The sequence below is a fragment of the Tyto alba genome, unplaced genomic scaffold (genome assembly GCF_018691265.1).
Source record: "Tyto alba isolate M040663 unplaced genomic scaffold, T.alba_DEE_v4.0 Super-Scaffold_2, whole genome shotgun sequence".
NCBI classification, from domain to species: domain Eukaryota; kingdom Metazoa; phylum Chordata; class Aves; order Strigiformes; family Tytonidae; genus Tyto; species Tyto alba.
The window spans coordinates 1,179,698-1,193,542 of record NW_024881282.1 but is presented as its reverse complement, the minus strand read 5'-3'; the positions used below and the strand labels follow the sequence as shown (position 1 = coordinate 1,193,542).

Sequence of the window (13,845 nt, the reverse complement as noted above, 5' to 3'; positions counted from 1 at the left end):
TAGAGCACTGGTTATGTACACCATTCGATTAACGTGCTCAGATCTGCCAGACAAGGTGAACACAAAATGGGAGCGCAAGTGCCTGAAGCCAAAGACCATTCATTTCACCAACAGCACAAGCATACCCGCTAATTAAATCCCTCGAGCTATCCTATCTGGAAATACTGAAGCAGCTAGCACTACATTTCCTTTATGTTTCTTTTGCAAGCACCTACTGTTGCTGCCCCAAATTCAATGATGAGAAATACGTTGGTAATCTTGAAGACAAAGCTCCAAAACAGCTGCAACTATTAGTAATTAGCAACTCTGAATTTAAACTGTATGTATATAATTAGCATAAAAAAAAAAGTTATTAACATGGTCTCCACTGCTACCAAGAACAGAAGTGGCCTCAAATAGATGCTCAAAAATTTTTTCCCCCTCCAAAGCATTTGGGTGGGATGTGCTTCTATGTTTAGGCACATCTGAACAAGGGAGGAAGCAGCAATTGAACTCGGGTTAGCGTACACTTACCTACAGTAGGCTGAGGGGCTCCAAAGCCCAGAGTAGCTGTTGATGTATTAAATCCTGGTGTTCCAAACGCTCCTGTCCCCAGTGTTCCACCAAGTTTAGGTTGGGTGTTCCCAAATAAAGAATTCTGTCCTGCCCCAAGAGCTGTGGCAGGAGAGATGACCATCATTTACTTTTTCAAACTTACAAGCTCATTTGCCCCACAACAAAGAATCAATTACATCTTAAATTGCAAGAAACATTCAACATGTCCATCAATGCTACAGACACTCAAGACTCACACAATCAGACCAGAGGCTTTGAACACAGAGGATGCCACCAGTTTTTTGAGCCACTGGCCACCACCGTAAGCCCTGTTGTCTACAATTTCTAAAAGGTTACTCAGCACGGTGTTAGCAAGCTCTACTTGGTTCTGGTTTGAGGCTGAGATTCAAAGCTTCAGGCTAAAACATCTACAGCCTGTATTGCATTAGAGTTAACAAGTAATACCAAGGCTATGTTATCACTAAAGCTTGAGGACTGTACTTAGGCTGACATGAAATAAGCTGATAAACTGTTTACCTGTCCCAAATCCAGTTCCAAGTCCTGTTCCCAGAGTCCCAGCTGCAGGCTTATTTCCAAACAAGCTATTTCCAGCCGTGTTGGCACCAAAACCTTCAACAATAGAAGTAGTGGCTTGTTAATCTAACACTATCAGAGATGAAATTAAAACCACATATTTAAATAAATAAGCATCACCAGCTCAAAGACAGCCCTGTCACAGTTAAGGTCAAATTTCACACTGTTTCCCACAATGCAAGGTAAACTGACACGAGGCAAGAAGGGACTTCAGTGGTAAAAAAGCATATCTGAGTTATGAACATAATACTGAAAACATCAGTACAGAAAAACACTGTTTTGCCTTCATAAGCTTTTTAATGTTACATACTTCAAAAGGTTTACTGAAAGCCAGAATGAACATGATGCTGTATCTGGCAACAGAATAAAATGTATTAAGTTTTCTCAACTGCCTGGAAGAACAAATCCCATTTTATACTGTTTATACCACACACACAGAGGTCTCTGATTCTTGCCGACATAGAAGGTAACAACTCAAATTCCTTCAAGCACAGCGTTCAAAGACACATCTCTAACTGTAACCAACTACAATCCAAATTAACATTAGACAGATCAGTTCTTAAACTGAAGATTGTGAAGCCATGCTATGGTTGGTTAGTATGCAAAGACAGAATTAAACTAGAAATTGCAGTCATGGACCAATATCAGAAATACCTTAGAACCAAACTCCATTTTTCCTATAAACTGTACCACTGCAAGTAACACAGGCAAATTAAAAACACACACTTCATCAGTATTGTTCACTGCCAAGCAGTATCAACACAACAAGGTGGCTGTGAAGATCTTGGAGAGCACAAGCACAAGGGACTGGGCAGCAACTGTCACAAATACCGTGGTAGCTACCCACAGCTGGTCACCACAACACTGTGCTTGCTGAGCTGCTGTCCTGGCAGTCTGAGAATTTACAATTTCTTCCTTCTGTCTATTCTGGCAGGCTAATTGCATTTTAGACTTTATTGCTGATATTCAAATGGAAAAAAACAAAACAAAACAAAACAACCAAACACCACCAAAGGACAGATGTCAGGACCTAACCCCACACTTGTTCACTTTCAGGAATACAGTTTTGTTGCTCTGTGAAGGAAGACTGTCATTTACTCGAACCATTACTACACATTTCTCCAGCTCAATCACACACTCATTCCACACCAGGTCTCTAACATTAGTATCGGAGGCCAACATTAACACAAGACCCAGTTCTTCAGGACTTTGATCCTTCACACCATAAGAGACAACAACAGCTACCAGTTAAACTGGAACTGACTGTTTCTTTTTACCCTCACTCCAGTGCAACATCTCCTCATTCCTGCCATGAGGCTACAGATATCACTTGTTTTGCCCTATTACCTTCAGCACTCCTGTGCAACCACAGTGTATTTACAGCTTCTTAACAAACCTCTATGTTGTATGAATTCTTTGATTTCAAGAGTTTTCAGTTACAAGTTACACCTTCTCTTAAGCACTCATTGAAAGACTAGTACTTTTACTTAACATCTACCTTCTTGAACCAGGGAGTACCACCAAGAAGAAAGGTGTATCACAAACCCCAAGATGTTTCCCTGCAGCAACATGCATCAGAAGCATGGCTTACCTGAGAATTTTAACATTTGTAATCATTTAGCATGCGATACTCAGCAGCCAGGTGTGTGGTATATGCAGTATAGCTTTAAGTGATTGAAATCCCACTTTTTTTATATGTACCAAAATTGGAAGTGTTTGTATTGGTTCCTAAAGTCAGGGTTGGTTTGTTACCAAAGAGCCCGCCGCCAGTGGTTGTACCAAACGAGGGAGCGCTGGTCGTGGTGGTTCCAAATCCAGCCGGCTTGTTACCAAACAGGGTCTGAAAGGAAGAACACACAAATCCATAAGCCTGACAGATGGGTTCCAGACAAGCTATGTTAGTGTATGACTGTAGGCAAGAAAGCAGAACTAATTCCAAGCACAAGTCAGACCACACAACCCGGACTCCCAACAGGGGTGTGTTCTTTGCAAGCCACATGTGCTAGTATGTGGCAAGCACCTTTTGGAAACAAGTCTTTTTACTCAAAGCTAAAATGACTAAATAACTGAAAATTAACTCGATTCTTGACAAGTCATCATCACAACTTAAACACCCATATTTTCAACACCACCCTGAGGCATTCCTAGCAATATACAAGCCGTGAGGTGTTCAGTCTCTCTTGCTGTCTTTTATCACTCAAGACATTACTTATTAAAAAAATTATTTCTGCAACACTAGTACTATTACACATGCTTACATTGTATCCTCTAGTTTACACAAAACCACGCTATTTTTGCATCTTAAGCTACTTTCATGGAGGTCAAAACCCGGGAACAGGACTCTGAGCCATTTAGTTTTATTTTCCTTTTCTATTTTATTCTTTTATCTTTTTAATTAGTAAGGGACAGACATACCGAACCGCCAACACCAAATCCTGTGTTGGCTTGTCCAAAAAGACCAGTTCCGGTTCCAAATCCAGTACCAGCATTTGTATTGGCAGCTGTTCCAAAAAGTCCTCCAGGCTGTGAGGGCTGGGTTACCCCAAAGAGACCCTACAAACAGGAACTTGGTTAAGATAATGCCGCCGTGCTTTTTGAAGTCTAGCACTGACAATAACAGAACTAACGCACAAAGTCAGTTAATAAAATCATGCTACAGCATTGCCCCTTTTGCTGGGGGAAGGTGGTGGGTGAAAAGCATTTCAGAAGCTTTAGTCATTCTCTGAGAAATTAGTTACAAAAAGGAAATTAAAAAAATAAAATCAAAGAATTTATGCTGCAAGCTTAAAAGGATATTGGAATTTCCTCATCACTGAGTGAGGGAGATGGAAAAGAAACATTTCAGAGTTTTCTGGGAGATATCACAACACTTTCAGAAAGAATACGCTATATCTGGAGCCAAAGCCCCTAGCTATGCAACGAACTACAGCTATGTAGCATCCTCTGTCGGAAGAGCCCACAAATGTTCCTCACTAGTCACCAGAAAGTACAAAATTGTTAATGAATTTCCACAGAATGCTAATCATGGAATTTTATTATCTGTGAACATGACTGGAAATACTTGAATTGATAGAGAACAGACTGCTTAAAGAAGGGAATGGGAAGTTATTTGTTAAAAGCTGTATTGCTGTCCAATTACCATGAATGAAAAATTTTGATTGGCAAGAAGTTGCTAGCTCAGACAGAAGCGTTCAAAGCTCTTCCTCCTAGTTTTAGGAAGCTGTAGTACAATTTAAGACCTAAATCACTATATTGCAGCCTCCTGTGTCTAGCTGGAGTAGTTGTAACACAGTTTACACCTTTAAGGGTTCAAACAATTTATCTTACCATTGTGTTTGTGTTTGGCTGCCCTAAAGTGGTATTCCCAAAAGAAAAGCCAGTGTTTTGTGTTGTTGTGGCTTGACCGAATGGTTTGTTAAACAGACTTGTATTTTGAGACTGCTGACCAAAAAGACCCCCTGTTGTTCCCGTTCCAAAGCCAGTCGTACCTACAAAATATAAAACACATTGGTTAAAAAAAAAAAAAAACCCTCAAGTATTTATCCAAACCCACTGCATTTCCACGCTCAGCACATTCAAACAGGAAAAAAGATGCCTCAATTCAATGGAACAGCAAAACACCCAGGGTCATCAACACAGCAAGCCATCTGTGTTCACACTAGATATTTCATCAGATTCTCCTTGTCCTGAAGTCAGCGTGAGCAAAACCCTCGAAGATGACCAGCAAGTTTCCCTCACAGATAGGTCTCACCAGAAGGACACCAGCTTGGATATGGTCCATCTGGTCTCTGCAGTACAAAGCAAACCCTGCCACGAGCGCCTGAGCTCACCGGGCACGCCGCGGGCACAGCGGTTCTGTTCTGTAACCTGCACAACTACTACAGAAACTTCTACCACAACTTCCAACACCACCTTCCTTTTCCTCCCCAAAGGAAAAGGGCTGTTTACGTGTGGTAAAAAAGGTGCACGCGCAGCCGAGAGCTTCTGCTCCTCCTCACAACTGCCGCTGCCACCGCTGCGGAACTAGGTGCTTTCTTTAGAGCTGACTGCGTGAGAAACACGACGCCCAGCGAAGCCGTCAGGCTGGGCAGTCCCTCTGTTTTAACCAACCATACCTTCGTGGGGTGCAGAGGCCACCTGTATGCTGATCGTTCTCAAGGACAGCAGCTCAGCTCAACCCACACGGGTCCCAAGCAAACCCCGGGGTTTAAGCCCAGCAGTGCCTGTCACTAAGGACAGACACAATTCTAGCCCAGGACAGTACAGCCTTTCTTACAGCAGATCATCACTTCTGTTTCTATGGACGGTAGCATTTTGATCTGCTCTTCACAGTAACTCCACAAATACAAATACCTACCTACTTTTAGGTTTGCAACAGAAGCTCATAAAAATAAAATTTGTGTTTGAATTTTTCAGCACTACTTGTTTTACATTAAGTTCAAAAAGGTACACTAACTGGTTAGCACAACTGATCTGCAACTACGAGACATACAAACACTTATGGAAATTAGTTACTTCCTGTCTGGCTTTTACTTTTTGACCAAGGATGCCAAGACAGACAGCGTGAAACCAGAATGGCACAACATGTAACAGGTCCACATCCGAACCCTGATCAACTGTGGAGAAAAGCTCCCAGCAAAATCTAGTTAAGCTACTATAAATTAACTTGTCTACTTTCAGGGAATTTATGTTCGCTCATTAGCAGAAGTAGAATCTTGACTTCACCACTAACCATCTGATGCCATCACCCTACTGATCATGAGCAATATCCTGGTGGTTTTACTTCAAATTGTTTTGCTCACCCATGGGAACTAGCTGACTTCCTTGTAAAGCCAGATGCTCTAACAAACTGTCTTCCAGCAAAACCTGGGGGATGCAGAGGAAGTCTGCAAGCCCTGAAGAGTAAGCCAGTAGAAATTTCTACGGCAAAGAACCTCATTATTGAATGTTGATAAAGCAACTAGTAAAACTGAGCTCACAGTGTTTCCTCATCTTTAATTACAGAATTTTAAATAGCTTAATAGAATATTTGCATACCCAGTCACAGTAATGACAGGGGACAGGCAGTACTTACTGGTTCCAAAAGCTGTTTTATTCTGTCCATACGAAAAGCCTGTATTAGTAGTAGAAGAACCAAAAAGTCCTGTAGCTGTACTTGATGTAGCAGTAGATGACCCAAACAAGCCTGCAGCTGCTCCTGCTCCTACGGGATTTGAAGGCCCTTTCCTATTTGCCTGGTAGTCTTCCAAACGCAGTTCCTAGTAAAGGAAAATCCAGTTCTCTTTAGACGTTCCTTTTACAGAGGATAAGGCGAGAACAGTATCATTAGCACGTTTACACAGCATTCAAGCCAACTCCAGGATAAAGGTATCAAGAAAAGCTTTAATGCCTCCATTTTTAAAAATAAGGACACCATAAACAGGACCTAAACTTAGATGTACCTCTGCAGTGTATGTCTTGGTTTCAATTTTACTTCAGAGCTTTTTCAGATCTTCTGAATATAAGACCTGTTTTGAAGTATCAAATAAGTCAACCTGAATGGAAAGGCCTCAGGGTTAAATGTTTGGGAACACAGCTGAGTTTTGTACGAGATTCTGCCATTATCTCAGCAGTGTAGGATTGCTCCCAACAGGGTCTCTCGCCCTTCTGGTAGACAGCAAGATGGAATTTCAGCTCTTCAAACACTGCGGTGTCAAGCATTTAAAACCAGACAAAATTAACATGGTGATGCATTAAGATACTTGATGATGCCTCTCTTCTGTGAATGATGCAGATATTGAGTGTTGTACTCCTATTAATGAGCGCAGAAGGTACTTATTACAGTCAAAAAAGTGCTACTAAGCCAATGCTAATGAACAGCCAAACAACGTAAGCACATCTAAGCACTCACTGACTGACCTCAAGAGATTTGCTTTCATATTCTTTCATCGCAGTAATACATTGGTGCTTGGTATTGATGTTAGTGCTCACTCCAGATTTTACCATAGTATCTGTACCGGTTGGTGGCTGCAAGAGAAGAGGTTAAGATGTCAAACTTAAGATCCAGGTAGACTTTCATTAATATAGTCAGTGCTCTCTCAGCAGATGCTGCTAAAGCCTAGATTTAGCACAGGACCTGAAGCAGGGTGTTGCTGCTATCTGTGTGGCTGCAGCCTCACCCAGCGATGAGGCACGTTCAGTAGCAATCAGTAGTGGAATTTACCCCAGCAACACTCAAAACAACGCAGTGCAATTCATTTTTCAGTTTCAGTTTAAAAGTAGTTTACCTAAATTTGTGACACAAATCTTCTAGGTATGCATGGATTTCATTATGCCCCATTTTTTTAAATTGTACTATGAAAGTACACATCAACACCTCTCAGGCTGCCCAAGTTATCACCACAGTTCTGTCTACATCCTGAAATAACAAAGTCTGCCTGTTAAATCAGCTCAGTCCAGGAATGAAGAGGGCTGAGATATGCATAAACCAGTATTTGGGAAAAAGACAGCCTCTTTCCAGAAGATAGCAGTTACCCCTTTTCCATGATGGCTTCTTTTCACAGCCACCCTCTGTTTTCAACTGCCACAGAACTTCCGATATTCAACCCCTTTCTTAAAGGGAACTCTCCCAGGAAACACAGGGCATCAGTCATCCCACTTCAGCTTACATTTCCAAAGCCATGCTGACTTAGAAAATTGAATTTGACACATTCCAAAAAGTCATTATTGCTGTTAATATTTAGCACTGATCGCCCTGAATTCTGTGGCACTTCCTACCTTCCTGAGGAGGCTCAATTTTAAAAGCTGCTTTACCTCTTCAGCTTTAACACAGGTGTAAACCTAGCAAGTCTAGAGAAGGCATTACTCCACGTTTGAAAAGTTAGTCAAAGTCAGAATAAGAAAAGTCTAGTTCTTTAGAGTTAATTATACATCCTATTTTCACTGCGACAGTTCCACTAAAGGGGATGTTTCCAAATCATTTCAGAACACTGCATACTTGCATATGAATTAGTCAATTTGTTTAGCTCAGTGACCAAGACACTACTTTACACAAATAACTGGAAAATGTAATGCATCCTACAGTAAACAGGCATGATTAAGAAGGAAAACAAGAACTTACATTAAACTTAATTGTTGTGCCAGTTGGAGCAGCCGTAAAACTAGTTGGGCCAAAAAGAGAGCCAGATGTACTCCCAAAAGGATTGGAAGTAGTGTTAGTGGTTCCAAAGAGACCCCCACTGCTGGTACTGGTTCCGAAGTCTTAAAAAAAAAAAAAATTAAAAAGGTCAACTCTAAAACAAACCTGAATTTGAAAACTTAAACCCAAATATTTTGTTCAAATTACAGAATAATTTGGAACTAGAAGAAATGACTAGAAAAAATACATGTACAGCAATGCTGGAAACCAATAGTCTGCTCATGTAATATTCTGCTGTAAAATACTGTCCCTAACTCATCACCCCAGGAAACATTAGAATAACCACAGCAGCCAGTTTCATTCTACTCCTGACAATGCTAAGAAAACAATCTGTATAAAGGGAATCAGTAAAGTTTCCTCTCTCTTCTTAGAAGGGTCTGCAGGCACTTGCTTCTGCTTTGCGGAATTACAGCAGAGTTTAAGAGGCATCTCAAGCATTCTAGTGCCAGAAGCAAAATCAGTCACTGCTCCACAACAGCAGAATAAAAAAAGCTATAATCAAGCAGCACAAAAAAAATTTTAAGAATAGAAAATGCCAGCCAACCACCTTTTTCAACTTAACACCCATGGCTAGAATTGCAGCTACAGATTTTGTAGCATATCAGGACCATAATAATGTTACCGTATCTTTCAGGATACAAAACCCACCAAAAACCCACATTAACACTTGTACCAGGTCCACACATACATCCAACATTCTGTGCTTTTTGATCAAAGAAAATAAGCAATACTCAAGAGAGATGCAGCAGTTTTACTCACTTCCAAACCCAGCTGGTTTACTCTGTGCAAAGGCATTATTCTGGGATGAGAAGAGGCCTCCACCAGTGCTAGTAGTTCCAAACAGGCTGTTTGAAGTCCCTGTTGATGCACCAAACCCAAAGCCAGTGCTTGTGGAGGAGGTGGCTGGCTGATTAAATGTAGTTGAACCAAACAATCCTCCTGAAGACAGAAACAGACTAATCGTATTTTGCAATCATCACCTGCTTGGAGATTTTTTTGGTTTGTTTGGGGTTTTCTGTTACTTTTGTTGATGGCTGCTTGTTGTTTCCTTTTTCTTTCCCTTCCCCCCCTGCTTTTTTTAAAAACATCCTTCTAACACAGCAATACCTGGTTTTGTTTGTGTACTCCCAAAGAGGCCTCCGGTATTATTGTTCGACCCAAAGGCTGATGTTCCAAACGCTCCTCCACTTGTAGTACCAAAGCCAGCATCTGAAAATTGGCATTATGGTTTAGATGGAACTATATTCTAAACACATGTACTAGAAACTAAACGCTGCTGCTGCCTTTTTAGCTTTCCAAAAGAAGTTTGTGCACAACTACCTATACACCAGTGTCTGGGGTATGTGAAGTGGCACAATTAATGCTTCTACAGAGCTTTTCAAGCAAAGGCTATGATATCCGAGTCAGCTACCTCTACAGAATGTAAAGACTCTCCTCTGCCACTTTTGATGGCTCCTGGAAGTTGGTGGTCTCATACCATGATTTAGGAGGAATATAAACAAATTACTGTGTTTCCTTTCTAACAAATAGGCCATATGGAGAAGTTTGCGGTCTCCTTTAATGGCTAACAATTCACTCACTGTGGTATTCACAATGTCTATCTCCAGAAGACACTCCTTGGATTACATGCTTTTTCCTTCCAAGTCTTCCCAGTGTATTGCAGTCCTGATTGAAAGAATCTTTCCCCCCACCCTGGCAAGACAGCCTGTATCTAAGCATTTGAGTTTCCACTCCTTTTATAAAAGGAAGTTTGAAGGACTGTGCATGGAATCCTGGTGTCCACTCAAATCAAAAGCTCGGTTAGTGGAGAAACCTGGGGCTCCCGAACCCGATCACTGCAAAGCGAGCGAGCTGCACAGCCTAGCAGCACTGCAATTTCATCACACACAAACACTCGCCACCTCTGTCAGATCCTCTAGCTGCACCTCCAGGAAAAAGTACCTCACCTACTGAAAAGTCAGTTTAGATGTATTACTTACTTTGTCCAAAAGTTGAAGTTGTTCCAAAGCCAGTGCTGCCTCCAAACGGAGTTCCAAAGGATTTGTTGAACATTTTCAGGATATATCAGGATTCTCCCCTAAACCTGGAAAGAAGATTTCAGCTTTTATTTAAAGGTTATCTTGAGAACTCATTTTTCATCTTCCCTGTTGTTGATGTAAGCAATCTAATTTGAGTAATTAGGCCATAAAACGCACGACAGCATGTTTAAGTCACACTAAGCAATTTAAAACACTGTCAGAACACTAAAAGGGACAGGAACACTACTACTTTAATGACAAGTAACCTGCCTTCCACCCTTAGTTACAGCTAGATTTTCTGTATGTCTTACACACTGAAAAAAACTAATAAATTAAACTACTCCCCCGACCCCTGTGTTCTCAACAAAACCCTCCAGAACATCTGACACTAACAGCGCTTCCCACATCTCTTTCTACCACATTTGAGCCACATCGGGCAACATAAACTCGTTTTTGCTCAGCCCCCCCAACACCTGGAAGACAACCCCAGTGGGATGCTTCTCTGAGCACGCACACCGGGATCCACACCATGCCACAGCTGTTCCTGTGACACCCCCAGGATTTTCCAGGACTGATTTTCAGTTAAACCCTGTTTGCTAACTACTTCAAACAAGACAAGTGGAAATGCACTGCACAAGAATGACAGCAATACACCTTCCATCTGCTTCCCATCTATTGCTCACGGGGCTGCACTGGGATATTAACTTTCTAAAAGTTGTTTTTAAATACTTGTTCAGGGGAGTTTTACCCCATTTTAGGCAGGGGCCCAATTTACCTTTACAACACCCGTCATTTTATTTACAGATACATTTAGTAATGCAGCCTCACCCCAATCTCTTCTCCAAGTACAAACACAGTGTTACAGTTTTTTTTCAACAAAACCAACCAAGTTAAAATAAAATCATGAAAGATCCTTAGCCATACTCCAGAGAAATGTGTAGTCTTTTCCTGTATTGGGGCTAACACCTGTTAGCTCTACCATTGAAAGTGCCAATATTATCCAGGAAAAAAAAAAAATCCATTGTTGGCAGCATTAACTAATCCACATCAGCACAGAACTAATAAGTTTAGAAAACTAAGACATGGCCCATACTAAGGATGTTTACAAAGTACTACTTACTATCACATTAGGATAACAGTTTTATGTACCAACACACTAACTTTTAGCATTTTGGCATTTTTAAAACTTCGTTTAGGTTTTCCAGGAGGCTCAACATCCAGGATAACAATAAACTCCTATCAGGTATTCTCCATTTGGCTGGCAACAACTTAAGTTAAACTCAAACCCCACACCTTTACCTCTGCCCAGGTTTGACAGCTTCTCTGCAGAATCATATGTATTTGTTTTCCTTCCAAACCATACCACCTTCTGGGAACAGTCAAATCTAGATTTTGAACAGTCATAGGTACCCACCATACCCCTGCAGCCATCCCAGCACTACTGGAAACTAGAACACTCCAAGAGCAGAGTAGTACCTGACACCTATGTTAAAGAGCAACTAAACAGATGTTTTGGGTAATCTTCAACTATTCAGAACAGCAGGTACATCACAATCTTGTGACAAGTCTTCCCACTCACACATGCAAGTCCTTATGGACTTTCTCATGCACTTTAAGAGTACTTCAAATAAAATGATTCTGGTATAACAAATGAAAAGCTGATCTGAGAAATTGTCAGAGCACCTTAAGCCTAGAGCTGTCTGCCACACAACGGGATTCTTCTGTGAGACACAGGGCAACGCTGCATCCCACAACCCTGCCAAGAGCCTGCTCCCCAACTCCCCGTACCACACACACTGCCCAGCTGCACCTCCAACTCATCCTTTAGCACCTCGCCTTTGCGGTGCCGAGGATGCTTTTTGTTTTCCAACAGAAAGTGGTTTTGGATCACACGACAAAAACGCAGACCCACCTCCTGTTTGCTTCCTCAAAATCCAACCTTTGCTTTGTCCCTAAGCAAGTCTCCCGAAGGCCAGGTACAAAGGGTCCACGCACTTTTCAGCTCTCGTTTAATCTTGCTACTCTCAACCTCATTCTCAAATCATAAAGCCCCTCTTCTTTCCCTGTCGCCCTTATTTATGCAACTGCTTTTTCAAGCTCAGCGTACTAAGGATCGTTAAACACCAAATTCTATTTCAGAATAAATCCGAAGCCTATTTTCAATAACGCCAACAAGTTATTAAAATGTCACTCCCCCTTCCTTTGACACCCACCCTTCCTTACCTACTGACCCTCAGCAGCTCAGGTTCAGCCAAAACAGACCTTGGGCTTTAGGTGGTCCCTGATGCTGCGGACGTGCCAGAGCCCCCTGAACCCAGGCCAGGAGCAGGGGGACACCGCAGGCAGACCACGGGCTCCCGACCGCACAGCCCGCACGTGGGAAATGTTGTGTTAACCAAAGGGGCTCAGAGCTGTCCCACGAAAACACGCTCAGAGCCGCTGATGGCAGGGACACCAGAGAACTAAAGAGCTGGAGCAGAATTTATAAAAGTCAGGAATTTTTTTATGCAACAGTCCTCTGCCCCTCGCCGAACTCCATCCCCAGCTGAAGAGGAGCCATCCCCTCACTCCTGAAGGAACGGGCTCTATTTACAGTTTTACAGTAACATTACATAAACCTCCACCCGCAGAAATTTAATTAATTCATTAACATAACTTCCAGTAACTCCCCCTGACAGCAGCCTAGCCTTTACATCCCCAGACACCCCCAGCAGCGAAGACCCTGGAGACGGGCCCACTGTTCCCCCTCGCTGCTTCCTGCGTCCCCCCCAAACCCCCCTCACAGCGTTACCGTCTCTCCCGCGCCATCCCATCCCATCCCCCGCTCTCCCCAGATCAACCCGGCAGCTCCGCCAAGACCCCGAAACGATAAACCGAAAGCGCCCAAAAACACGATGGGGGGGGGGGGGGATTATCTCCCCATGTACCCACAGGGACCCCCCTCCCACGAGGGGCAGGCGCGGCGGGCTCCCGTACACCCCTTTCCCCACCCTCAACGCTCACCCACCCCCCCATTCCCCCCGCTCCGGGCCTCTCAAACCGGCCCCACTCCCACCACCCCCCCCCCCCCCCCGCAACCAACCAACCTCTCCCTCAGCCCCAGGCCGGCCCGCTCTCCCGGAGTACGGGAAAAGAAAGGCGGCAGAGGCGCCCCCGCGAAGCGCTGAGCCGTGCCGGTGCTCACCGCCGGTGCCCGGGGCAGGAGCGGCCGGGCCGGGCCAGGCCGGGCCGGGCCGGGGCTCGCCGCCGCCTCAGAGGGGGAATGCGTCACAATCCACTCCGCGCGCCTCCCAACCTCCCCCGCAACCCGCCGCCCGCCAGCCCGATTGGCTAGCCCCACCCACGACGCGCCAGCCGCTCATTGGCTGTCGCCCTTTGAAAGCGAGGCTGCGCCCCTCCCCCCCCCCCCCCCGACTACGGGTGTAAATGACTGCGTCTCGCTGACTGGGCAAAGGGGAGAGTGACGTCCACTGCGCCCCGAGCGCCCATTGGCCCGAACGCGGCTGGCGCTGCAGAAGGGTC

General features: G+C 43.6%; 1 protein-coding gene across 4 annotated transcripts in view; it reads right to left on the bottom strand.

Moving 5' to 3' along the window:
• The window catches only part of NUP98 (nucleoporin 98 and 96 precursor), a 40,203-nt gene extending 26,569 nt beyond the window's left edge, over window positions 1-13,634 (bottom strand). For 2 of the 4 annotated variants that reach the window (XM_042792147.1, XM_042792148.1), the window contains exons 1-12: window positions 13,410-13,634; window positions 10,285-10,388; window positions 9,413-9,514; window positions 9,065-9,244; window positions 8,228-8,367; window positions 7,027-7,134; window positions 6,203-6,386; window positions 4,456-4,616; window positions 3,544-3,681; window positions 2,881-2,968; window positions 1,072-1,164; window positions 514-654 (exon numbers count right to left, since the gene is read on the bottom strand). In XM_042792147.1, the coding sequence (XP_042648081.1) occupies window positions 514-654; window positions 1,072-1,164; window positions 2,881-2,968; window positions 3,544-3,681; window positions 4,456-4,616; window positions 6,203-6,386; window positions 7,027-7,134; window positions 8,228-8,367; window positions 9,065-9,244; window positions 9,413-9,514; window positions 10,285-10,357 (1,408 nt within the window). In that variant the 5' untranslated portion in view covers window positions 10,358-10,388; window positions 13,410-13,634. Of the gene's footprint in view, window positions 1-513; window positions 655-1,071; window positions 1,165-2,880; window positions 2,969-3,543; window positions 3,682-4,455; window positions 4,617-6,202; window positions 6,387-7,026; window positions 7,135-8,227; window positions 8,368-9,064; window positions 9,245-9,412; window positions 9,515-10,284; window positions 10,389-12,546; window positions 12,910-13,409 lie in introns of those variants that run through there. The other 2 variants (XM_033001269.2, XM_033001270.2) reach the window with 2 other exon arrangements.
• Between the last annotated feature and the right edge of the window lie 211 nt (window positions 13,635-13,845).